The 27,464-nt window shown below is 36.1% G+C and overlaps 1 protein-coding gene and 1 long non-coding RNA gene across 4 annotated transcripts in view; one reads left to right on the forward strand and one right to left on the reverse strand.

The window, feature by feature from the left end:
• The window catches only part of TRAPPC10 (trafficking protein particle complex subunit 10), a 106,084-nt gene extending 88,825 nt beyond the window's left edge, over nucleotides 1-17,259 (forward strand). For 2 of the 3 annotated variants that reach the window (XM_072614996.1, XM_072614997.1), the window contains exons 21-23: nucleotides 2,536-2,713; nucleotides 13,877-14,071; nucleotides 15,360-17,259. In XM_072614996.1, the coding sequence (XP_072471097.1) occupies nucleotides 2,536-2,713; nucleotides 13,877-14,071; nucleotides 15,360-15,598 (612 nt within the window). In that variant the 3' untranslated portion in view covers nucleotides 15,599-17,259. Of the gene's footprint in view, nucleotides 1-329; nucleotides 493-2,535; nucleotides 2,714-13,876; nucleotides 14,072-15,359 lie in introns of those variants that run through there. The other variant, XM_072614998.1, reaches the window with a different exon arrangement.
• Nucleotides 1-25,398, reverse strand: part of LOC140507078 (uncharacterized) — a 33,977-nt gene extending 8,579 nt beyond the window's left edge. Inside the window, exons 1-2 of the long non-coding RNA XR_011968195.1 lie at nucleotides 25,304-25,398; nucleotides 6,251-6,326 (exon numbers count right to left, since the gene is read on the reverse strand). This is a non-coding gene — a long non-coding RNA (uncharacterized lncRNA). The remainder of the gene's footprint in view (nucleotides 1-6,250; nucleotides 6,327-25,303) is intronic.
• Nucleotides 25,399-27,464: the final 2,066 nt, after the last annotated feature.

The following is a 27,464-nucleotide window of genomic DNA, read 5'->3' on the forward strand; positions in this document are numbered from 1 at the left end:
TGTGCTATCTATATATATACTTTATTCAGAATGTACTATAAGAAAAATGGCAGTTATTCATGTTAACTTGGAATATATTATCATTGACTCTTTAGATTTTAATTTCCAGACACTTTTCCTATAATGCATCTTAATACTATATACAGTGATAGTCCAAATCATTCATCTTGGTTAGCTCCTATTTATGTCAGTTTATTAAACTATATTAAAAAACAGCCTTTACTGCTTCTTTGAAGAACTTAAATACTTTATCTTTTTTAAATAAAATTTATGGATTAGATATCCTTTGTTTTTACATCGCCTAAATTTTCCTTTGTCTCTCCTCCCAGAGATCCATGTAACAAAGAATTTTTTAAAAGGAAAAGAGGAAGAAGAGAAAAAGTCATCATAATCAATCAATACATTGAAATAAGAAACTTTATGTCATTTTCCACACTCATAACTCTTCCCATCTCTGCAAAGGATTGAATAAATAACTTTTTCATATAAATATTGCAGACTCTTTTTTAGCTTAAAATGTATGATTCTCAGAAACCAGAGTTTTTAAAGTCATGAAGACATTTTAAAATTTTTTATGTTCAAAGTCCAGGCTTTATTTAAAATATTTGCAAATGTTATTTTATCAAGTCATTTACTCATAAGTGACTTAATGCTAAACTTGTACTTGATGGCCAAAACAATATAAAAGTTATTCATGATGGCTTTTCTTTGGAAAAAAGATTTAATATGTTATCTGATTAAGTGTTGCTTCAGGATGCATACATATATATACACATATATATGTATGTATGTAATATGTGTGTGTATACACACATCTATGTATTTATAAATACAAACTTGAATATATTTCCTGAGACAAAAAAATGAACACAAAGGAAAATTGAAATTTCCACAAAGTTAAGAGCTTTAAATGTATTTCTTATCTTGCTCAAAGGAACTAATCTAAGGGTCAAGTAATAACAACATGTCATACTCATATAAGAATTACAACATGTTCTAAGGTAAGACAGCAGTGGCCAAAAGAGATGCAACTGAGCTTTATATGCATTCATTTTTTTTATTCCTAATGTAGATCTATGCCAGTAAGAGCCAACTTTTCTAAACAGTTCACCTACATACATATCTATGCAGACATACACACACACACTCTCCATGATAGCTTAATTTTTTCACCTTCGAGTTGCCAAATAGCATGTTTTTAATGTGAAGAGTTAAGTGTATAAATGTTACTATCAAATAGATTTTCCTCTTCCCTTCCAAGATTCTTTCTCTCGCTTCCCTCCTGGAAAGCCTACTTAATATTAGGTAATGAGTGAACTTAAATTATTGGTAATCATTCTTTAAGCAGAAAGTGCTTCACAAACAGTAAAATTTGCTTGAGTTGTTGCTTGAGGTGAGCATTTGTGTACATATCAATCAAACCAATGGTATTGGAGAATTTTGAGTATGATTCACAATTTTAGTCTCAACAGATACCATTTAGATAATCCCATGAGCTAGTATTTATTAAGTAGTAAGAATCGCTTTGATAAAATAGCAATTTAGGCATATTCTCTTAATTTGTTAATTTTAGAATCAGAGCTTCATAGGCTGTACTTTTTCCAGCTTTATCTCTAATAGTGCTTTAAGAGCTTTACAGCATCCAAGCTTTCTTTTCTTTCTCTTTAATTAGAAAGCACAAATTGGCTTTCAGTTAACTTCCTAATAGGTTATCAAAGAGAACATATTAATTACTTCCTTACCATTCTTATCTCTGAATATTCTTGACTTTAATTACCTTTCTTACATCCTATTTTTCATATAAATTTTTCTTTCCTACACAGTATACCTGTATGTGCTTATTTTTAGGCAGCAAAAATTCCCTATCCTCCTTGCCCCTTGTGTCCATATATAGGCAGAAGACTGTCTAAATCCATGTCAAAAGCACTTTTTGTATTAGAAGAAAACTACCTTGGCAGTTGAGTTACTCTTTCCTCCTGTTTCCAAATGATCAAAACTAATTATCTCAAATTTACCTGTAAAAGCTGTGTATACATTGCTAAAAAATTGGATTTTAGTAGTCCTTATAAATCCTTGTAAACTTTTTTAACCTGGCTCGAGGCTTCTGACAGCCTGATTTTCTTTCTTCAAAGGGCTTGTCAGCTTTTTTCCTCTGAGCGTACCTACCCCCAAAAGTGAATGTCAGAGTGTGAACCCATTATCACCTTAAACAAATTTTGATTCTCTAGTTCCGTGATAGTTATGTATTCTGAAAATACTAATATATTAATCATATGTGAGAAGTTAATTTAGAGTTGGTTCTCCAGTAGTAATGGTATCATAAAAGTATTTCATCTATAAGAAAAGATATGTAAAATAACTAGCTCCAGAGTATTCGTTTTTCACTTTAGTGCTTCATCAGTGCTTCTTTTTAGAAAAAATTTGCAGCATTCAGTAGTGGTGCATAACTCATTATCCAGGTGGGAGTGTCTTAAGTATAAATCATTCTTAACAATAGCTAATTAATTTTCCTCTGTATCTTTCTCCTTCACCCAGACATTATATAATGTGAAAGCTGAGATATTCCCTCCTTTAGGAACAGAGTATTGTAAAACAGGTTCACTCTGTTCTTTGGAGGTGTCTATCACACGACTTTCTGACCTCTTGGAGGTGGATAAAGATGAGGCATTAACAGAATCCGATGACTATTGTACGACAAAACTTATGTATGAAGGTGAGTCTATAGACTATTTCTCATTGTAATATTGTGGATAATTAAATGGCCTACTTCATATTAGGATTTTATGAGGTAGTTTTTTTCTTACATATTACAAAGCTTATGTCTTCTTAACACGTAGAATGTTTTGATATCAAAATAATTTGCTTCCCTTTTAAATTGGAATCCACAGTTGCATTTCATCACATAATGAGGTCTTAAATAAATGAATTACTAAAATTGACTTGCAGATTTTGGATCCAGTCACTTTTTCCCTTTTTGTGAATGACTTATATCCCTTTATTTTTAGCCATGGCCTCTCCTTTAAACTCCTGGTCTGCATTCCCAGTTTACCCACTGGATGTTTTCACTACTTCAAATTCATCTTATCTAAAACTGAATTTCTCTTGACCCTGAATTCAGGTCACATTCCTGACTTCCCTGATTGTTTTAGTCCTGCCCCTTTTTCAGTGCATAGCTTCCATCTCTTCCATTAAACCTTCCATGATCAATGCCACTTAGAGTGATCTTTCTGTCCTCTGCACTTTTATTTTGCCTGTAATGTTGATTTGGCAACTTACCATACACTCTTTGTACATCATCGTGTACTTTTGGATCTTTTCATTTTTGAATTTAACTAGATTGTAAATAAGCTCGATAGTCAGGGATTTTCTGTCATATTTCTTTGTGTCTCTCACAGTATCTTGGACAGGACAAGGGGCATAATAAAAGATATTTGGTATCTATTAAATGAATAATAGGGCTCTATATCATTCTTCAAGTGATTTCCTTCTACTTACTTTCTCCATTTTGTTCTTGTGGACAAAAGTTTATTTGCCTTTTCTCTCCCGTGGCCTTTTCAAGGATGTATCATTTCATTTGTGTGCCTATTCCCTGCAGTAATTCAGATTGCAACCCTTCTTTGCCTTAGCAGATGCTAGTCATTGGTAACTGAAAAAAATTATCACCTATTACTGTAAGTGGTCTGGTAACCAACTTTCTGTGAGTTCTCAAAAACTTGACCAGGGAAGCACAGGCTCTACCAAAGTGCAGATTTTACAAGTCATCACTTCACTATGTGTCTTTCATCTAAAAGCTAACCCACCTAAATGTGGAGAGGCTTATGATCAGGTTTGCCACTAGATGATAAATTTTTTTTGCTCATTCTAATTCATGAAGAATATCTAATAGAGGCTGCCTCCTCTACTCCTTCAAGATGGCACATGTACAGAAGGTTGTACAAAAGCTATCAGCTGTAGCTGTGACTGCAAGAGGAGGAATTATATGAAAATCCTGTGCAGAATTACAAAGGCTGAGTCCAGCTAAGAGAGGCTGAAGTTGGAAATTTTATGAATTAGTTCTGGAATGTTACCTCAGGCATTGACATCTAAAAGTGCTATAGGTTTACACTAGAATGCATGATTTCACTTCCAACAGTAACAACTTTTTGTCTTAGAATTTTTCAGGCGCTTTGTGGAACCTAGGTAGACTAACTCATATAACAATTGCAGTACGTAATTTGAAGATGGCTAAGTCTAAAAATATTCTAGGGACCTGGATGAGGTGGTTCATCTTGTCTGCTCTATTAATGGAATTCAGAAATAACAAGTTGTAACTATTGTATCGAATTGAGGAAAGTACAATTGAAGACTTTCTACAAAAAAACAAGGCTAGAGGAATGCATCGACAATGTCTACATTGAGGCAGATAATGCAAAAAGCAGCTATGACAGATTTGAAGCAAAAAAACAAAATTTTCTTCTGAATGACAAGGCTAAAATAGGAATAGCACATGGCAGAACAGTCATTTTTCTCCATCTGGAATCTTCATGAAACTTGAGCAAATTTGGTTTTTAAATTGTGAAAAATATATGAAAGAGAATCCTTTTTGGAAGGATATCAGAATTTGATCTCGTATTTGATCTTTGTTCAAAGTCCTTACTTGTGACTTTGGCTTAACTTTTAAAGTGTCAATAAAGTGACAAGATTAGGTTAAAAAAAACCATATTGTTTATTTTCTACTTTTTCCTAATATGGGAAGGGGTGGGAATATTGGTTATTCAGACTTTTAAGAAAGCAGTAAAAAGGTTTATTTATGGAAATAAAATTATCTCTGTCTTTAAAATGCTATTAGTGTTTCTTGGAAAATATGTGCCAGTCATGTGAAAGATTGAATGTTTAGAGTTGAGTGGGTGGCACAGTAGCACCAGGCCTAGAGTAAGGAAAACTCATCTTCCTGAGTTCACAACTGGCCTCGGACACTTACTAGCTGTGTGACCCTGGGCAAGTCACTTAATTCTGTTTGCCTTGGTTTCCCCAATTGTAAAATGAGCTGTGGAAGGAAATGGTAAACCACTCCATTATCTTTGCCAAGAAAGCCCCATATGGGATCACAAACAGTTGGACACAACTGAACAGTCATCCACAAACTCCTTGGAACAATTAACCCCCAAAGCAGTGGATGTGTAGACACCTTTATATGGATGTAGATGACCAAGTTTTTAGAATGAATCTGTTTAACAGTTAAGCTGTTCTATAGGCTATGTGGGGTCAAATTATTAGATTGTTGAGGGACACCTTTTCAGAGAAGACTACTTTGGGCCAAACTTTTGGCTGCTGGGATATTAGAATGAGAGAATGAAAAACTTGGTGAAAATTTGAACAGATACCTGGGTGTATGACTGGGCAGATCCAGAAATAGTTTAGTTACTTAATAATAAAAACCCTTTCCTCAGAATTTACAAGAAATCTATAGATGGGGTAATTAGTTGTATGTTTTTTTTTTTTAATTACATTGTGTTTAGTTCGGGGCAATGGAGTGAATCAGTTAACTTATCCTGTTCCACTTAAAAGTGTCAGAATCCTATGTTCTGATGACTAGGTGAAGACTCTTCTCTATTGAATCAATCATAATCTTTAGATTTCAGAAAAGTCTTTGGCAAATTAAGATGTTTTTGAAGACCATAGGATGAACTACATCACTATTGTTTGGGTGTGTTCAGGTTGGCTAAGGAAACTTGGTGGATCATCTGTAAAATGGTGAGCTAGTTTAGAACTAAGTTTTTAAAGCATGCGTTAGCTTAGGGGAAACTTTCCTGTCAGGCCCCTACGAAGGAATCTCTTGGGATAGAGGAGAGTGCCTTGGACTTGGTCTCCTCCCTCCCCACTTCCCAAAGGAATAAAAGAAAATCTCATGAACTTTAGATGACCAGAGGCATCCCACTAGTGTCCCTAGAACTATCTGGGCCCAGTATCTGAAGTAGGAGCTAAGGATAGATTGAATGTCATGTGGAAAAGCCAGATTCAGGGTTCTACAATACTGTACCTAAGGGGAATATCTTAAGGCCTCCAGCAAAAGCACTTCCAAGAGCTATGTAATCACTGAAAAAAACATGGATGTTAAATGAAAGATGAGTATTTGAGTCATTTTTGCATACCCATCCTACCATCCAAAAGAAACTTGAAATCAGGATATTTGACTTGCAGACACCTCATATGGCAGAAACACAAAAAGGTAAATAAATACAACTTCCAAGGAAAATAAGTGATAAGTTACCTCATCGTTTGAAGTCTTGTTCTTCTAAAGAGAGAAGCTAACTTGTGGAGTTAAAAGGCGGAGCTGGTATCTAGAGCTAAAACATTCAAGGGAATAAAGCTGTAAGCAGAATTTATTGAAAAAGGATTAGTGAAGATGGAGAAGCAGAACCTGGAACTAAATCTACAACCCCCTCCAGGTGAATCAGTGAAGTTTTTTGTGAGACAGAACTGCAGAGTGGGAAGATACGTAAATGCAGAGAGGGAGAGGCCTCCCCAGACACCGGGGCAGAAGGATGGATGATATGCCTGTGTCCTTATCAAATCAATGGGTGAACAGTGAAAGGGTGGTCATTGCTGTAGTCTCAACAAGAAAAGGGCCTGCAGGAGGAATGGCAGATGATTAGTAGAAAGTAGGGAGTCCCACCGAAAAGTGTTCCTGTAGGGAAAGAGATGTATGTCAAAATGGAAACGTAATGATGGTTTTAAGTATGTTAATGGTACATGACAGAATTCAGTATCTTGAGAGACTTATTCTTAGAGTGTTGCACCTCCTTGGACAATATTTGCCCCAGGAAAAGAGAAGTGAGACTTCCTAGGTGGAGCTAGAATCCAGAATATTATGTCAGTGCGGAAGGTACATAGAATTGATACGGCCAGTGGGAAAGGGATTGATTGTGGACAAGTCAGAAGGTAGTCAGAAAAACACAGTTTAAGTTATAATTTCTATCTTCAGTTGCCGCTTTTATCCCTCCTAATTTCTTCATTGGTACTCTTAAGAATGAGGCATAACTGGAAAGGGTGGAGGGGATAGGGCAAGATGTATAAAGGCCGTAAACGTGTTGTTCAGTCATTTTAGTTGTGTCCAACTCTTTGTAACTCCTTTGGGGATTTCTTGACAAAGATACTGGAACGGTTCTATTTCCTTCTCCACCTCATCTTACAGAAGAGGAAACTGCGGCAAACAAGGTTAAGTGACTTGCCCAGAATCACACAACTAGTAAGTGTCTGAAGCCAGGTTTGAACTCAGGAAGATGAGTCTTCCTGACTCCAGACCCCATACACTGTCCACTTCTCCACCTAGCAGCCCCATGTAACGTAGAAACTGGTTGTATAAGGAAACTCAGAGCTGGTACTTAAGGAGTTTTAACTCCCTGGAGAACACGGAGACATTAAAGAAGCAGCAAATAAAGATATAGACCATGAATCCACTTAATTTCAGAACAGGCAGCAGAAGGGGAGAGTTTTTATTGACACCCTTATTTTTCTATCACCTATATTTTCCACTGTACTCACTTCCCCTTTCCCAGATGGAAGAGAATAAACGAGAACCAAACCAAAAATTCTTCCAAAAGGGCTCGTACAAAGAAAGGATAGAAATTTGAGGGGATTTGGGAATTAGTCATTTGACAGGAAGAAGAAGAAAGGAAAAAATAGGAAAGTGATCACTAAATAAAACCAAAACAATTAATAAGTAAAACTAGGAATAAGGGTGAATAAACTGACAAAAATAAAAAAAAGAGCTTTTTGAGCATGGGATTGCATCAGTGTAATCAGAGTAAATTGTGAGGGCAAACTTGATTTAAAAGAAGAAGGGGAAAATTTTTTAAAGCTTTTTTTGAGAGTAATAATTGAGGCGGAAGTAGAAGAAAATTTTTTAAAACTCTCAAAACTTTAGATACGAAGGGGTTACAAAACTCTATGATCTCTTGCTTATAAGAAACACATACAGTCATAATGAGAGACTTGAATAACATTTATTATGCATCAGATGAATCCACAAAAGCAGAAAATGCCATGGTATCAGATAAAGCAAAAATAAAAATTCACAGCATCAATAAACAAGGAAGCTATATGTCAAGGAGCCATAGAAAATGAGCCAAAACCAGAATTAAACTTCAGTGGATCTAATGACATAGCTAATTGTGTAGTAGTTAATATCCATGTGCTTTAAAGGTTTAAGGCACTGTACATGTAATATCTCATTTGAAAAATCAGCTGAATTACAAAAAGACAGTAACACAATAATACTAAGAAACTTTAATAAGTTGCTTCCTCAGAGAAATCTAACAGAAACAAAAGGAAAACTATAGAACTCAACCAGTTGTGGGGAAATCAGAGCTAAAAGATTGATGATGCCTTCTGAATTGGACCACTTAATAAAGTACGTATTTTTCAGCACAGTGTGGTACTTTTACAAAAGTAGGACACATACAGAGAAATTACCAGTAAAGCTTTAAAAAAGCAAAAACATTAAATACATCCATCAGGGACCTTAGTCATCATTTAAGGGAGCCCAAGCAAAAAACTCAAACCTAAATAGTAACTTCATAGTGAAAAACTAAATGGTGAAACAACAAAATATAGACATAATGACTATACGAAAAACAAAGATGACGTGATAACACATCAAAGTTCCTGGGAATACAGCTAAAGCATTTCTTAGAGGAAAAGGTATATTTCCTTTCTTTTAATGCATTAACAAAATAGAGAATTAATGAACTGAATATGCAGTATTTAAAAATATTTTTAAACCAACCATTAAAACCAAAAAAGCATAAAGGAAGAAATTCTAAAAATTATAGGAGCCACAGACAAATAGGAAACCAAAATACTGTGAACTAAGGAATAAAACTAAAAGCTGGTTCTTTAAAACCATTAAATAGATTGATAAGCATTTAGCCAACTTAATTTAAAAAAAGAAGTGCAGCAGTTCAAATTAAAGTAAACAAGGTGAAGTCACACCAAATCTGTAAGAAATAAAAATGATCAAATTAAATCAGTGAAGATTTATTAAGCATATACTCTGTGTTAAGTGCTAGGGATACAAAAAAAGGCAAAAGCTGTCCCTGCCCTGAAGGAGTTCACAGTCTACAAACAAGTATACACAAGATAGATTTAAGGTAATCTCAAAGGGAAGGCACTGAGATCAAGGAGGACTGACGTATCTATGTAGCTACATGCCAACAAAACTTAAAAATTCAAAAGAATAGAGGATTTACAAAAATATAAAATACCAAATGAGTGTGATACCAAATAGAAATCTTAGTCTCAGAAAAGGAAATTAAATAACTAAAAAGCAACTACCAAAGGAAAAATGTCTGCATGGGTTTATAAGAGAATTTTAACGAACTTTTAATGGACAATTAATACCTTTATTCCACAAGTTATTCTCAAAATTGAGAAAGAAAGTGATTTTGCTAAACTTTTATGAGACAGGCCTAATGTTTAAATTAGGGAAGAATGAATATATATTTAAAGTTGTTTTTTTTTAATCCTGGCAAAAAGAATTCATTAGTTTGTCTAAGAAATCCATTATGATCTAGTTGGATTTATTTCAGGGATACAAAAATAGTTCTGCATTAGGAAAGCAATTAACATAATAATAAAACCAAAACTACATATTTATGTCAGCACTCATTTATGCTTTTAAAAAAAAAACCTGCCAAATATAGGCATGTGTGTGCATATATTATGTATGTGTGTGTGTGTGTGTGTGTGTGTGTGTATATATATATATATATAATCTTTAAAACATGTAAGGATCTAAAACTAAGCTACAGAAAACATAGTAGAAGCTTTCCCAATAAATGCAGCAATCAAAGAAGTCTGCTCCTCTTTGACACTACAGTTCTAGAAATCCTAGTAATGGTAAAGAGAAGGAAATTGACGGCCTAAAGAAAGGCAAGAGGAAACAAAACCATCCCTTTTTGTAGTTGATATGGTTTACTTTAGAAGATCTTAGGGAATCAACAGAAAAACTGAGACTATTAGTAAAGTTGTAGTCTACAAAATAAACTTGGAAAAGGGAACACTATTTCTATATAATAAAATTCAGGAGACAATAGGGAAATTGGATTTCCAACTCATATAGATGTGTAGTAAGTAATACAAGACCCCAACTCTCCCACTTTTACTTTAGCAGTGAAATAGAGCCCTAAATTAAACAGTGACAGACATAAAAGATGACATTCATAAGTTACCTACCTCATCTAGCCTTAGGACTGTCCAAAAACACTCAGAATCTGTGGATACCTTTTGTTCTAATCTTGCCAGAGTAACAAAGGATAAAGCCCCACAAACAGGAAAACCTGTGGCAAGACGTCCAGAGTAGTCCATAGATCACTCAGATTAGGGAAACTTGGATTACATTCTGCACCTCACTGGTACCCGAGTCCATTGACGCGTTTTGTGTCTAACCCCACTTCTGACACCAGTATCAACCAGACTAGAATCGGTCTCTAAACTATGGGTGGCCAGAGCTGAGCAAAGCAGGAGAGTCAGAAATCAAACAGAAGTTTAATTTCAGAGTGAAGATGATAACTCGCAAGCAAGAACACATATGCCAGAGTCCTGCCCAGAGTGGAGAGATCTCAGTATTGATGCCTATGGCACAGTAAGTGTGTCTGACAGTGAAGGGTGCAGTAACAATGTGGCAGTATTGATTGATAGCTGGGCTTGATGACCAAAACATGGGTGCTGTGGGTGCTCATCCAAGTTCAGAGACCACTTGATCTGGTGTGAAACAACTCTTGAGATTTTGCTGGGCCTGAGATCATCCAGAAGGTGAGCTCAGAGGATTGCATTGTGCCAAGATCAGGGCATAGTCCTACTTGCAGGGCCTTAGATGGGAAAACAAATGTTGTCAATCAGAAGGAACAAAAGAAAACCAGCCAGTACTATGATCCAGGACAGCTGGCCACAGAACTGACCCAGAGTGCTGAGGTCTGCCCCCTGTCAAGTAGATGCACCAAAGGAAGTAGAAGCCCATAGGAGAAACCCAAGAAAGTGAGGTGAGGACTAAACAGGGCCTGACCACCACAATGGAGAGTGTAGGAAGTCTAAATTTGGCCAAGAGCTGAGCTGAAGATGTGATAAAATAGAAGTGATCAAACACTGGAGAAGTATTTTGGGTTAAGAATCATCCACTAGGAAAACCCAGAAGAGAATTAACCAAAACAACTTATAAACTGAACCTCAGAAAAGAAAATTGCTTGACCACAAAGATGATACAAGTGACTGGAAGAAATAGATATAGAATAGAAATTAAATAGGAATAATATAGAAATTAAATAAAAGCACCCTAGGAAAGGATTGGAAGGAGAATAAATAATTTAGAACAAAAGGTGGTAAACCTTGCCCAGGGAACAAACTTCTTGTTAAAGAGGTTCAAATAGCAGTCAGACTCCATGAAATAATAAAATATATTTGAATAAAATCCAAAGATTGCAAAAGTAGTAAGATATCTACTGTCAGAAGTTAATGAAAAGAATTTAAAAATCACTAGGCTCCTTTAAATCCATAACTAAACAGTAACGATAATATTCAACATTTATGTAGGGCTTAACACATGCTAAGCACTTTACAATTATTTTCTGTTTGATCCTTATAACAAACTGTCTCAAATGAAATTCACCAAGGATAGACTGAGGCATATTTTCTCCAAGTAAGATAGTATTTTATTGACAAGAATGCTGCCTGCCAGTAGAATGGGTCTAATGATTGTCTCAATGACTTAAAAGACCAAAAATTGAAGATACAATTCATTTTTACAAGCATAGAACAGAGTAGCACAGAAGAGGTGAGGAAGTAATACAGTTGGTTATAAGGTTAGCAACATCATGGAGGTGACAACATGACTGGTTACATTAAGGGAAGAGGTTTACACACATAGGGGACCTGGGCCAAGCACTCAGTGTCTTAGAGGAATGCTTTATGGATTTATGGGACCCAGCTGCATCCCAAGGCTGTTGATAGTAGGGTCACTGAGAAGACCACTTTTAATTGGCAAGGATGAGGCTAAGATGGGACATGGTCAACTTGTGTGCTCTTGAGGGTAATATACATGGCAAAGAGTATCTCAGGAACTGAAGGTATGAAGGCTAACAAACTTCCTTGGCCCAGAGCAGGTGGTGCTAGGGTAGCAGGTCCCTGAGAATTAGAATGTTTTATGAGAGTGTTGAACTTGTAAACTTTAGCTTAGAGTTTTTCATTAATTAGAAGTGACTGATAGGAAAACTGAACTGTCATCTAATAGGAGAAAAAGACTGAGCTTTTGAACTCATGAGCTTTTTACTCAGAGGCAAAGAGACTCTGAGGTTTGTGACATAGACAACAATATGGTTACAGAATAGAGTCACTTATAGAGTGAAATAAAATGTAGGATCAATAATTAATTTTCACAAACCCTGGGAGTTAGGTGCTATTACTCCATTTTACAGATGATGAAACAGGCAGATGGAGGTTAAGTGATGAAGAGGTATTTGAGGCCAGTTTTGAATTCAGGGTTTCTTGATTGCAGGCACAAGAGCTCCATCTCCTGTGCCACTTAGCTTCCCTATAAAGTCTAGATGCCATATTTCAGGGAATCATAAAAAAAAATTGCTTAGATGTTTAGAACCAATAGGGCAAAGTGAAAATAGAAAGATTCTGCCAATCACCTCCTGAAAGAAACTCCAAAATGAAAACTTAGGAATAGTTTAACTACAATTCAGAGTTTCCAGGTCAAAGGGGAAAAAAAATACTACCAACAGCCAGAGTTTAAGTAAGGGGAGGAGGGGGAACAGATTCAAAGAACAAGGTTTAAATCCTGCCTTTGACAGTTAGGGTGTGACCATCAGAGGATCACTCAGACTTCCTAGTTTGAGAGAATTGGACCAGATGGCCCCTGAGGTCCTACAGCTCTGTAACTGTGATCTCAGAAGGGTTAGGATATGCATTAGTGAAATGAATATCTCTTCACTTTGCATCTACCATTCTGCCTGGTTTCAATTCCAAGATGTTTCTCCCCACCATACTGCTGACTCAAGCCTTGACTAACACTACCTCCTTCAGCCTCCTCCCCCTTCGGATTGGAGGCTGGAGGGTAGAGTGCAAAATTCCTTCCTGTTACCTCCTTTACAGAAGATAGGAACCAGACCCAGCTTATTCCACTATGCATCTGCTGCCCTACCTGCTTTCAACACAGTGGAACAAAGTGCCTGTGCTGAGTAACTGGCCATGTCCTGTCTCCATCCTAAATGTTCTCTTTGCCCTCCCTCCCATTGCTTTCTTGCCTCCTTTTGTGTCTCGTTTCCTCCTTTAGGCTGTAGGCTTCTTGAGGACAGGGACTGTGTTTTAACTCGTTGTGTCCCCAGGGCTTAGCACAGTGCCTGGCACATAACAGGTGCTTAACAAGTGTTGATTGGATTGGAATATGAAGTCATGGGACTTTATAGGTATTGACAAAGTTGAGAAGTTAGATAATGTCATCAAAGTATTTTCATTTTTAAATCATCAAGCTTTTAACTCAATATGCAATAAAATTTAACCCTCCTTAGGATAAGCTTTGTGTAGGTTTATTAAGCCAGGATAACAGGCTAACTACAGAACAGTCCTTGCCATCTGGGAATTCACATTCTCCTATAACGGGTAATGAGATATAAACAAGGGGTGAGTGCATGATAGTCTGAGAAAGGAGAAACCACCAACAGCTAATCTGGAAAGGTGGCACATGATATGAGCCCTGAAGGAAGCTGGCTTTTCAGAGCTGGAGTGAAGGAATTCTGAGCACGAAGGACAACTTGTATAAATGCACAGGGCAGAGATTTGTTTACATGATGCAAAACTTTGTTTTTATAAACAAATGAGCCTTTCTCTTTTTTTCCAGTTGTTGACAATAGTAGTAATTGGGCAGTGTGTGGGAAAAGTTCTGGTGTTATCTCAATGCCTTTGACAGCGCGAGCAACTCATAAAGTCCACATGGAAGTGATGCCTCTCTTTGCTGGATATCTCCCCTTTCCTGATGTCAGATTGTTCAAATACCTCCCTCATCATTCTGCTCATTCCACACAACTTGATGCTGGTAAGAATTTTTTTAATAAGGAAGACTCTGTATGAGAGATTGTATAAATGATTTAAGTATGGAAGAGAAAATAAATTACTGTTTTTAAGAACTTGTATGGATTAACAAATATTTAATGAGATTTCTGACATACTCTGAAGAAATTTTTTAAAATATGATCTTTAATGTGTGTTTAAGGGAATATATAGTTAAGTTTTGAACACTGGCAAAAAATAAAAGTTTACACATTATCAAACATAAGAGATTTTTAAAAATCAACAGGAGAATGAAAGACATAACTGTGGTTAGTTATCCTTTAAGGATATAATCTCTTGATTATAGAAAATAAAAATGAATTGTTTTGATTACATAAAATTGAAAAACATTTGAATGAAAACAGTGAAGCTGAAGTTGGAAGAGAAGCAACTCATGAACTTTCTTCACTCCACCATCTGATTAGCAAAGAAGAAAATAGTAATGTTGGAGAGCTGTGAAAAGACAAGCATACTGGTGTACTGTTGGAGCTTATCCAGCCATTCCAGAAAACAGTTTGCAGAACCCGTTGACGCAGTGATACCACTACTGATCCCTAGCAAGTTCAGAAACAGGAAAGACCCCCAATATGTACCAAAAAAAAAATATAGCAGCACTTTTTATTGTAGCAAAGAACTATAAAGTAGGTATCCTTCAATGGAGGAAACTCCTACACAAACTGGCGTATTAGCGTAATGGAGCAGTATTAGAATGACAAACATAGGGCATTCAGAGAAGTTTGGGGACTTTGAGAACTGATGAAAAATTAACAGAAGCAAGAGAACATTTAATACAATGACCACGATAATGTAGTATAAACAGTATTTAAAGACAAATGTAGATGTCAACGTGCTGATGGTGAAGACCTGTATCCCATCTCCAAAATGAAGGGTGGATTTTAGATGTGGGATGAAGCATACATTTTTGGACATCTTGAATGTGTTTGTTTTACTTTTCTTGACTTTGTTACAAGGGAGGGTTCTATTTCTCTAGTGGACGGTTGGAATGTATTAAGAGGTGAAAATGATAAATCATCAATAAATTATCAAAATATCCAAAAAAAAACTTAAGTGAGAGAAGGATTTCTTTTTCCCTTAAATACAATCTTGTTAATTAACTCTTCTGAGTTAATGTAATACTAAGAAATGGAAATTAATATACTGATATACTTTATAAATACTTGAGATTAAACTTATTCTTGTGAATATAACATTAAGAGTTCTATTGGAATGATTTGGGAATAGAACTGTAACTTTTTACTTTTTTTTTTTTTTAGACAGCTGGATTGAAAACGATAATCTGTCAGTGGACAAGAATATGGATGAGCAAACTGACAACAGCAGCCTAAAGAGCAGAAGCAGCTCCCACTCAGCAGCCAGCGTGGAACACAAAGGCTTGCCGATGCCCCGGCTCCAGCCGTTTCCATCCGGGCAAGTGTTTAACTCAAGCAGTGGCATGCAGATCCTGGTAATCCCTAGCAAGGATGACCACATTCTGGAAGTCAGCGTTACATGACGACTGCGTGTGTAAACCAAACAGATATTAGAAACTGGATATGAATGCACTTTAAAGGATCATAACCTGATTGTTCTCCATTGTAATATTCTGGCCTAACTAGACTTGTGGTGACGCTCCGTCTGCCCGCCATGGAAACGTGTGACAGCTGTACAGATGTTGGCGCACAATGCAGCTTGTACCCAATAGTTCATAATGTTACTTTTAGAAGATGTTCTACGTGGTGTGTATTATTTATGTCATTTTCCCATTTCCCACCTCCCAGCGTCCCTGCTGTTGTGTTCCTGCAGTGTCCTCCCAGAGTCCAACTTTCTTAACCTAGTCACATGCTGCTGATAAAATAAAAATGCTTGTAATTGGGCTATCTAAATTGAGCAGCCTTTTAGTCTGCAGATTCCTTTTTTCTATGTAAATCTGTCTTTCAGGTAAACATATAACAAAATCTTGTAATCCTTAACTTGTTGGTTTGTGTGTGCCTTTTGGTCACACAACTGCCCAATTTCTGGACCAAGGTAGTTTCCTAAATCACCTAAGGAGAAAAACATGATCTTTTACCCCATAGCATCTCCATGACCTTTTCTAAAAAACCCTTGAGGAGTGGGGGATCTAGAGGGGGGTGGAGGAATAACTTAACCCCTTCTGTGCCTTGGAATGTCTGAAGTACAAGGATATTTAAGGTCTACTACTGAAACTTTATCAGGTTTTTGAGCCATTTTAAAAGTACTTTTAAAAATGTAGGCCTGGTCTTGAAAAATAAATTGGCATTTATTTAGTTATGTATACATGTTTCTGAAACCTTTTTTCCACCCAGAATTGTTGATGAAGAATCAGATCTTGGTTTCGGTATATATTTGTTATATTTAATTGTCAAAATTTATGTTCTTTGGGATTATTTTGATTTGTTTTGGTTTCCTCCCAACTCTTAACCTCAATTAAAATTTTTACTTTACTTTTAATTGTGGAGTATTTAACCATTTTTTTCACATTGTGAGTGTAGACATTAAGAAGTTCAATTAACAATGGAGGTAATTGCAGAGACTTAGTGTGTTTTTCCTTCGGTTTGGGGGGAAAATTAAGATCCTGGAAGAGACTTCTGATCAAGCAGAGTGTCGTCGTACCTTACCAACTATCTTGTTCTCATTTGTAAATTTGCTTGTATATAGTTGATTATTATTTTGAAAGGGAAAAAGTCCAAACTAACTGAAGTAATGTTTAAGTTACACCAAAAATCAAGAACAAAGTAAATATGTGTTAATTTTTATTGGTATCAAAGGTCAGAGCTTGTAAATAAGTGCTGTATGTTTTAAACTTTTTCCAGCTCTCAAAAGCTATGTATTTTTGTACATATTAAGTACTCTCAAATTCACTGGGAATGCTTTCGGTTGGGATTTTATTTTAAAAATCCATGCAAATTGATAGTTAAAGCAGATGGTGGGGCCTCTTCTGAATAACCTCAAAGGTATGAGCCTTAAAAAGAGGAAAAAAAGAATCCTCATAACTGCAGCTGTTTCAACAGGTTGTTAGAGACCTGACAGAAGCTGATTAGTTTTCTTCAATGTAGGGAAGCACAGAAAAAATAATTATAAAATCTCATCTTCATTTTCAGTATTCTGTATGTTGTGTTTAAGTCATTCAAAGAAATAAAGGTGTGATTTTTTTCATGTTCTTCTCATTTGTATTTGACTGGAGTAGTACGCAGAGATAATAAATATTTAGTTGTTCACTAATCTGCCCAAATAATTGCACTTTGATTACATGCAACTTAAAACCATTCATCTTAATCAGCCTACTTTTAAGAAGACAGAGTTTTAAAGTCTAATATTGTGTTTTGTTTCTTATAGCTTCTCTTTATAGAAATGAGATAATTGCCCAACAAATAAATGACTTGTAGCTGACAGATGGATGAAATAAATAACTTTAACAAGAACTCCACTAAATAAAAACATCATTTACAACAGGAAAAAGTCAAGTGACATCTGTACTTCATTGTAATATGCATTCTTCTGTAACAGACTATATTTTTACCATCTCAAATTTAGCATTATCCACTATCTTTGAGGCCCCGAATTACAATTAAAGCTTTATTTGTTGATACTTAGTTTTTACCATCCAATTTTAATTCCTGCAAGGAAATCTTACTTTAATATTTTAAAATAAAAGACTAAAGGAAAGAGAATTCAGTAAAGTGAGCCAGATGTTGGTGTTTCTTAAAATTGTCTAAAAAAATAAAAGAAACCAAATTTGCCATACATTTTTCTAACTATCTGCAAGTTTTTACTAGAATTTAAGTTGCATGTGTTCTCTGCTTTCCTTTTAAAATGAAAGAATGTTTAAACATGCTACTCAAAAATTCAGTGGTCAGCATTTTAAGTATAAACCATAAAGTCATCTACAAATATTTGAAATTATTATTGCTGCTGAAACGTGAGATTTAGGCATAAGACAAAGCTGATTTTGTGGTAAAGATAGCAGCTGTACCGTGAGGTCAATGTCAGTCTTAAAGTTGATACTTAACATACTCTATTTCAGATACCTGTTGAAAATGTCAATGAGAATTTTTTTGTTATAATTTTCTTAATTTCAAAGGAAAAAGTATTGTCTTCATTCATTTACTCTCTAATATTGTTCCATTTAGTGTGAAAAGGACTTTTTTTTTTTTAAACCACACAGTTCTCCAAAATCCAATTATCAAGAAAATGCATGGGGTAAAAAATGTCTTAAATAATTTTCAGGTTTTTTAAGTGAATTTGTGGGGGAAGAAATCTCCACAAAAGCCTCTTATCACCTTGTCTTTAAAGTTGTATTAAAACTGAAATTAATTCATAAATTATGGTGCATGTGGAATAGAAATGTAAGGATGAAAAATAGTAAATTGGTATTCTAAATTATCTTAAATTACAATTTAGGAAATGAACATATTATTATACTAGTCTTTTTACTTGATTATATTTTTATAAAAGAACGCCTTTCTCTTGAAATCAGGATAAACCTTTAAGTATAGTGCAGGTTTTAGGAATCTGACTGCAAGAAGTAAAAAGTTAGTGACTTGTGACGTTGAAGATACTTCATTTTGTTAGTTTACCATGAGGCAATTATTTACATTACCCTATAATATACTGCTTAATTGTTTTACTTATTTTTTCCACAACTCTTCCCCCATTAAGCAGATTTTGTTTTTAAAAGGTCTTTCAATACATATATAAAACAAATTCCCACATTATCTGTATTGGATAGTGTATGTCTCCCTCAGAGAAGGTGAGTAATATACATTTCATCTTCATTCTTTAGGACTTAGGATTTATCATTGCATTGAAAAGTCTTCCAAAGTTGTTTTGCCCTGTAATAATTTATTATGTATAAATTGTTCTAGTTCTGCTCACTTCACTCTGCTTCAGTTCATAAAGATCTTTCCAGTTTTTTCTTTCCTCTCTTTGGGGTTTAGGCCTTGCCGTGGTATAGCAGGGTGAAAGGGCATGCTCAGTCACTTCTTGAGCATTTTTCCAAATTGCGTTCCAGAATGGTTAGACTAGTTCACAGCTCTGACCACAGTGTATCAGCACACTTACTTTTCCATCCTCAAACTTTTGTCATTTTCCCCTTTGATTTTATTAGTTTGATAGATGTGAGTTACGCCCTCAATGTTGCTTTCATTTTCTTTTCTCTGATGGTTAGTGATTAGAGCATTTTTTTTCATATGATTGCTTGGATTTCTTCCTTTCCTATTCATAGCTTTTAACCATTTATCTATTTCAAGAGGTAGCCAGGTGGTGCAGTGGGTTGGGGGCAGTACTTAGAGTCAGAAAAAGACCTGGGTTTGTATCCAGTGTCAGATACTTGCTACATGTGTGATCCTGGAGAAGTCACTTAACCTCTGCCCCAGGTTCCTCATTTATGAAGTGAGGATAATAACAGCAACTACCTCCCAGGGTTTTGAGGATAAAATAAAATAATGCAGGTACAATATTTGCAAACCTTAGAATGTTACATCAGTGATAGCTGTTGTTAGTAGTACATTTGTGATCCATTGGGAATGGCTCTTTAGCTTTTGGTTTTTTACTTAAATCTGCTTCTTATATATCTTGGAAATGAAATCTTTGTCAAAGACATCTGTTGCAAAGATTTTTTTCCCAGTTATCTGTTTCCCTTTATTACATTAATTTTGTTTGTGACAAAACTTTTTAATTTTATATAATCAAAATTGTCCATTTTATTATCTCACTTCTTTAGTCATGAGCTCTTCCCTTACCAATAGGTCCAAAAGGTAATTTCTTTCTTGTTCTCCTAATTTATGATGTTACTTTTTATATCTAAATCATGCATCAGTTTGGACCTTTTCATGGTGACGTATTGGTCTAAGCCCAATTTCTGCCAGACTACTTTCTAGTTTTCCCATTATTTTTTGTCATATAGTGAACACTTCCCTCAGTAACTTAGGGAATAAATTGGATTTATCAAACACTATGCTGCAGTGTTTGTTTGTTTTTATATATTGTGTACCTAATGTGTTCCACTGCTTAATCTCTATTTTAACCAGTAAAAATAGTTTTGAACAAATTTTTTAATTAATTGATATTTATTTTCTCTTCCTCCCACATGCTTTCTGCCATGGAGAGGAAGGGGAGGGTTGGGGAGAACCTTGTAAAAATATGCATGGCTAAGCATAATAAATCCTGTAATTAGTTTTATCCTTTAAAAAAAGTGTCTTAAAACCAGATGGACTTAAAATTTACTTCTTTGTAGTATAATGTTGAAATCTAGCACTAACAGTCCCCTTCCTTCTCCCTTTCTTTCCTACACTTGAGATTCTTGACCCATTAGTTCTCCATATGATTTTATTATTTGTAGCTCTATTAAATATTTCTTTAGTAGTTTGGTACAGTAGTGAATAAGTAAATTAATTTAGGTAATATTGTTATTTAGGTCCATATTTCTACAAAGAATGTTTCATAGGATTCCTGGGTGTTTTTTAGTAGATAAAGTCACAAATATTTTATAACTTCTGTCATTTTTAATGGAATTTCTCTCTCTCTAGATATTATTGCTAGGTTTTTTGGGTGAAATATAGGTATGCTGATGATTTATATGCAGATTTATATCCTGCAACTTGGTAGAATTTATCGTTTCATTAACTTATAGTCAGTTTGTTAGTGTTTTCTAAGTAAATCATTATGGAATCCTCAGAAACAGATCATTTTCTTTCCCCTTTGCCTATAATTGTTCCTTCTTTCTCCATCTTATTGACAGAGCTAGCATTTCTAGGGCTATGTTAAATAGTAGTGATGATGGTGGACTTCCTTGCTTTACCCTTGCCCTTTTTGGAAACTATTCTAACTTTTATGTATTACATATAATGTTAGATTGCGGATTTAGATAGATATAATTTACTGTTTTAAGGAAAGGTCTATTCATTCCTCTGCTTTCTGGAATTTTTTTAATAGAAATGGTTGCTGAGTTTTGACAAAAGCTTTCCCAACCATTTTTGATAAAATAACATAGTTTTTATTATTTAAATATTTTATTATGTTTATAGTTTTACTAACCTCGTATTTCCAGTAAAACCCAATCTTGTCATAGTATGTAATCTTTTTAATACTGTTTGAGTCAGTGTTCATTAGAGAAATGAGGTGCTAGTTTTATTTTCCCTGCTTTGCCTCTTCCTGGTTTAGGTTTCAGAAACATATTTGTTTCATGGAATAGGTTAGAAGGGTACTTTTTTTTAAATTGCAAACAGTTTATGTAATATTGGAATGAATTGTTCTTCAGATATTTGATAGAATTTACTTGTGAATCCATCTGATCCTGGAGCTTTTTTCTTTAGGATTTCACTTATGGCTTGTCCAATTTCTTTTTCTGATATTGAGTAATGGAAATAGACTTTCTTTTTTTTGTTAATCTGAATATTTTATCTTGTAAGTATGCACCCATTTCCCTTAATATCAGTTTTGTTACTATATAATAGGGCAAGATAGTTTCTGATAATTTCCTTTCTTTACTCCAGTTGTGAGTTCTTTTTCAACAGTCTTAATGCATTAACTAAATGTTTATTTTTTTTTTCCCGTTGGAGGAAACAGCTACTTTTATTCATCAATTCAGCGGTTCTTTTGATTTTGTTAAATAATCTCTTTAATTTGCAGATTTTTATTTTGTTGCATGGTCAAGATTTTTTATTTGTTGTTTAAGGGTGTTTTTTTTTAGTTTCACACCCAATTCATTAGTTGTTCTTTCTCACCTTTGTTAATGAAAGTATACATTGATACCATTTATTTGATGTAATAGAAGCTAAAGAACAAATACATCCTAATTCAAGTGGCCAAAATTGGATATAATTTGAAAGTCTGATAGGAATAGCTTGAAAATTCTACAAACACTTAAAGAAAAGCATAGTGAGAGCTGGCCTCAGACCCAGGAAGACCTCAACTCATCTTGCCCCTAACACACACTGGCTGTGTGGTGCTTAGCAACTCTTTAAAACTAAATTGCAGAAAAGGTGCTGACTTCCATTGGTAGGGAGTTTCCTCATCTGTGATTTTTTATCATGAAATGACAGGTCCAGTTCCTATCCCTAAGAAGATACATGTATCCTTTTTTTTTTTTAAGCCACACAAAGCTTTTTATTTTCCTAAACACATGCCATGTACAAACGTAGGAAAATGAGCTGCAGAAACAGGGTTAAAACACAGCTAAGTAAAATGGACTAATTATCCTTGCAAAGCCATGTCAACATAGGAATTCTTATTTTTCACATAACCTAAGCCCTTCAAGCTAAAGATAAGATAGATAGAAAAACCATTCCACAACACTTTAGTGAAGATGGCAGAACAGCCCAGCCTCCCACAAAGTAGAAAAAAAAAGCACCGGAGCCAAGATGGCGGAGTAGAAACACACAAATACGCTAGCACCGAACCCACAGCCCATGAAATATCTGTAGTACAGAGCTGCCAATAAATTCGGGAGCAGGAGAAGCCACATAACAGCGGAGCGGATAAGATTTCTTTTCCAGAGGGACCTGCAAACCTCTCGCAGAAGGTCCGTCGCACTGCAGACGCAGAGCCCAGCCCAGCCCTGCCCCGGCCCCGGCCCCCGGCACCGAGAGGAGAAGATCCAAGCGGACTTCAGGGACGGGATCTCCAGCGGCCGCGCGGGTCCCTCCACCCACAGGTGATGGGGGTCGGTGAGAAGGTCTCTTTGGTGGGTCGAGAGGGGAGAGGGGTGCCCCCATACTCAGGCCCCCTCGGGAGGCAACAGTGGAGGCGGGAGCAGACCAGGGCTCCCCAAGCAGGCAGGAGCCCGGATCCATTGTTGAAGGTCTCCACATAAACCCCCTGAGGGAACTGAGCCTGTGAGGCGGCCCTGCCCCGACCTGACCACCTGAACATAATCTCACACTGAATAGCAGCCCTGCCCCCGCCCAAAGCCCTGAGGCTGGGAAGCAGCATTTGAATCTCAGACCCCAAATGCTGGCTGGGAGGATCCAGAGGTGAAGTGGGTATGAAGAGAATATTCAGAAGTCAAGTCACTGGCTGGGAAAATGCCCAGAAAAGGGAAAAGAAATAAGACTATAGAAGGTTACTTTCTTGGTGAACAGGCATTTCCTCCCTTCCTTTCTGATGAGGAAGAACAATGCTTACCATCAGGGATAGACACAGAAGTCAAGGCTTCTGTATCCCAGCCCACTCAGTGGGCTCAGGCCATGGAAGAGCTCAAAAAGGATTTTGAAAATCAAGTTAGAGAAGTGGAGGAAAAACTGGGAAGAGAAATGAGAGACATGCAGGCAAAGTACGAAAAACAAATAAACACCCTGCTAAAGGAGACCCAAAAAAATGCTGAAGAAAATAACACCTTGAAAAATAGGCTCACTCAATTGGCAAAAGAGGTTCAAAAAGCCAATGAGGAGAAGAATGCTTTCAAAAGCAGAATTAGCCAAATGGAAAAGGAGGTTCAAAAGCTCACTGAAGAAAATAGTTCTTTCAAAATTAGAATGGAACAGATGAAGGCTAATGACTTTATGAGAAACCAAGAAATCACAAAACAAAACCAAAAGAATGAAAAAATGGAAGATAATGTGAAATATCTCATTGGAAAAACAACTGACCTGGAAAATAGATCCAGGAGAGACAATTTAAAAATTATGGGACTACCTGAAAGCCATGATCAAAAGAAGAGCCTAGACATCATCTTTCATGAAATTATCAAGGAAAACTGCCCTGAGATTCTAGAACCAGAGGGCAAAATAAATATTGAAAGAATCCACTGATCACCACCTGAAAAAGATCCAAAAAGAGAAACTCCTAGGAATAATGTGGCCAAATTCCAGAATTCCCAGGTCAAGGAGAAAATATTTCAAGCAGCTAGAAAGAAACAATTCAAGTACTGTGGAAATACAATCAGGATAACACAAGATCTAGCAGCTTCTACATTAAGGGATCGAAGGGTGTGGAATAGGATATTCCAGAAGTCAAAGGAACTAGACTAAAACCAAGAATCACCTACCCAGCAAAACTGAGTATAATACTTCAGGGGAAAAATTGGTCTTTCAATGAAATAGAGGACTTTCAAGCATTCTTGATGAAAAGACCAGAGCTAAAAAGAAAATTTGACTTTCAAACACAAGAATGAAGAGAAGCATGAAAAGGTAAACAGCAAAGAGAAGTCACAAGGGACTTATAAAAGTTGAACTGTTTACATCCCTACATGGAAAGTCAATATTAGTAACTCTTGAAACTATTCAGTATCTGGGTACTTGGTGGGATTACACACACACACATGCACACACACACACACACACACATAGAGACAGAGTGCACAGAGTGAATTGAAGAGGATGGGATCATATCTTTAAAAAAAATGAAATCAAGCAGTGAGAGAGAAATATATGGGAGGAGGAAGGGAGAAATGGAATGGGGCAAATTATCTCTCATAAAAGAGGCAAGCAAAAGATTTTTTTAGTTTGGGGAAAAAGAGGGGAGGTGAGAGAAAAACATGAAGTTTACTCTCATCACATTCCACTAAAGGAAGGAATAAAATGCACACTCATTTTGGTATGAAAACCTATCTTACAATACAGGAAGGTGGGGGACAAGGGGATAAACAGGGTGGGGGGGACGATGGAAGGGAGGGCATGGGCAGGAGGGTACAATTTGAGGTCGACACTCAGGGAGGGACAGGATCAAAAGAGAGAATAGAAGTAATTGGAAGCAGGATAGGATGGAGGGAAATATAGTTAGTCTTATACAACACGACTATTATGGAAGTCATTTGCAAAACTACACAGATTTGGCCTATATTGAATTGCTTGCCTTCCAAAGGGAGGGGGAGGGGAGGGAGGGAAGAAAAGAAGTTGGAACTCAAAGTTTTAGGAATAACTGTCAAGTACTGTTCTTGCCGCTAGGAAATAAGAAATACAGGTAAAGGGGTATAGAAAGTTATTTGGCCCAACAGGACAGAGGAGAGGATGGAGACAAGGGCAGAGAGGAATGATGGAGGAGAGAGTGGAGTGGTGATGGGGGCAATTGGAATGCTCGGTGTTTTGGGGTGAGGGGAGGGGACAAGGGGGGAGAAATTTTGGAGCCCAAAAATTCTGTGAAAATGAATGTTAAAAGTGAAATTAATTAATTAATTAATTAAAAAAATAAAATGAAAGAAAGAAAGAAAAAGCACCACCCTAAGTAATGACCAAGAAACCCAAGTAGAAACGACAATAAATACCTTTATCCAGCCCAGGTCTGTGTAAGTGAATACTTTTAAGCCTGTAGGTACTGGGGATAGGGTTCATCCAGGAAAACTGTGGCCTTCAGCACTTGAAGACCTTCCATCTATGACAAAGTTGCTGTGGGGGTTCTAGAATCCTGCAAATAGTGCTATGTACTGGGAACAGGAGAACCAGAATGCTCCAACAAGGGATTACCAAGCACCCACAGAGCTCTGATTGAGGACTCAGGATTAGAAGCAAAGCTCCAACCAGGAAGACAGTGCTTAGTTTGTACTTCTTGCAGTTTTGAAGATTTATAACGCGCTGACCTGAATTAGCCCTGATGGCTATCAGCACTCAGAGCACAGACCACAGAAGTAAAAGCCAGTGCCGAGACCCTGATAGTACACATCAGGACAAAACAATGGTCCACTATCCCATTTAAAGTACAAGAGCAGTCAGTGCCTGGCTTTGACACAGTCTAATTTCAGAAAAAAGACTGGAAAAATGAATAAGCAGAAGACACCAACCACAGAGGAAAATTAATCCAAGTACATCCACTATGTAAACTCAGAAGAGAGCATATGTCTACAACAACTGCAAACAGAACTTAAAGTAAAATATGGCTTAACCACAAAGACTGCTAGTATACTGGAATAAATAAAGCAAGAGATGAATATTATACCGAAGAAATGAGAGTCCTATAGGAAAGAATTGGAAGATAATAAATAGCTCAGTATGAGGGTTGCAAAACTTTACCCAGGTATGAATCATTGAAAATTAGAATGGTTCAAGCACGCAGTGACCTGATGAGACAAGAAATACTAGGAAAAGAAAATGAAAATGCTGGGGGGGGGGGAGGGGGGGGACGACACAAGGAATGTAGATTAAAATATAAGGTCAAAATCAAAAATAATCAATTTTCAAGGCCAATCAAGAAGAGATACTCTAGGAATCATTGCCCTAATTGAAATCCTCCCTCCCTTCCTCCCCCCCCAAAAATACTGGATACTCTTATTTCAAGAAATCATGAAGCTGCCCCAAACTTTTAGAACTAGAAGGCAAAAAGAAAGTATCTTTCAGTCATTTCCTTTTCAAAATGAAAACTCCAAGGATGGCATGGCCAAAATCTAGAGCTTCCAATTCAAAGAAAAAAAAATGCTGTAAGCAGGAAATAAAAGAAGTTGCATTCTAGATCACACAAAACAAGACAGCTACCCCTTTAAAGGAAAGAAGAATTTGGAATACAGTATTCTGTAAGATAAAAGATAACAGGCTTATAACCAAAAATAACCTATAAACCAAATTGAGAATAATCTTTTCGATTGAAAAATAAATCTTTAATGCAATAGGGAACTGTTAAGCATTCCTGATGAAGATCTCAGCTTAGTAGTAAATGTGTATTGCAAACAAAATAGCCAATAGAAACCCAGAAAGGTAAATATATTTGACCAATTGAAATGGGCTAAATGATAATGAAATATATACATTCTAATGGGGGAGAAGGGTGCCTCCAAAACTTTAACATCTTCAAGGGTCATAGAGGGAATTAAATGAGACCGTGTATTTGGGTGTAGTTTTATTAACTAAAGAAATATATACCCAAGAATAGACTTGCTTGAGAACATGTAATCAATGCCAGATATAGGAGGGGGCATTCCTAATCAGCCCAGATATGGTGGGAAAGTTCTTGGGGTCCCTTATCAATACCTGGCTTGAGTGAAGCTCTGGCAGAAGCAGTTTTTTTTGGGGGGGGACCACCAACTGGAGAGAATCCAATTTACCTAATGCAGCAGAAGGAAAGTGACTCAAGACCCCTATAACAAGTCAAGAATTCATCATCAAAGAGCTGCAAACTTTATCGGTCTAACATAAAGTCAACAGTGCAAAATCTTTTGCCCATAAATTTCTATGAACATTAGAACCACTTAGCCTAAGTGATTCCACATTGGATTCCTGTAATTATAAATTTATCAAATAATAACTATGACATCAACAATGTAAAGTTTACAATGATCACAGGTATGTAACTAAAAAAATTAGAAAAGCAACAAATCAACTACCTCTAAGTAAACACCATGATAGAAATGCTGAAAATTAAAAAGATAAATATATTGAAAAAAATGAACTTATAAAATTAGAAGTTGGGAGGGTTTTTTTTGAGAAAATAGCTAATAG

This window comes from Notamacropus eugenii, chromosome 5 (assembly GCF_028372415.1).
Source record: "Notamacropus eugenii isolate mMacEug1 chromosome 5, mMacEug1.pri_v2, whole genome shotgun sequence".
Taxonomy (NCBI): Eukaryota; Metazoa; Chordata; class Mammalia; order Diprotodontia; family Macropodidae; genus Notamacropus; species Notamacropus eugenii.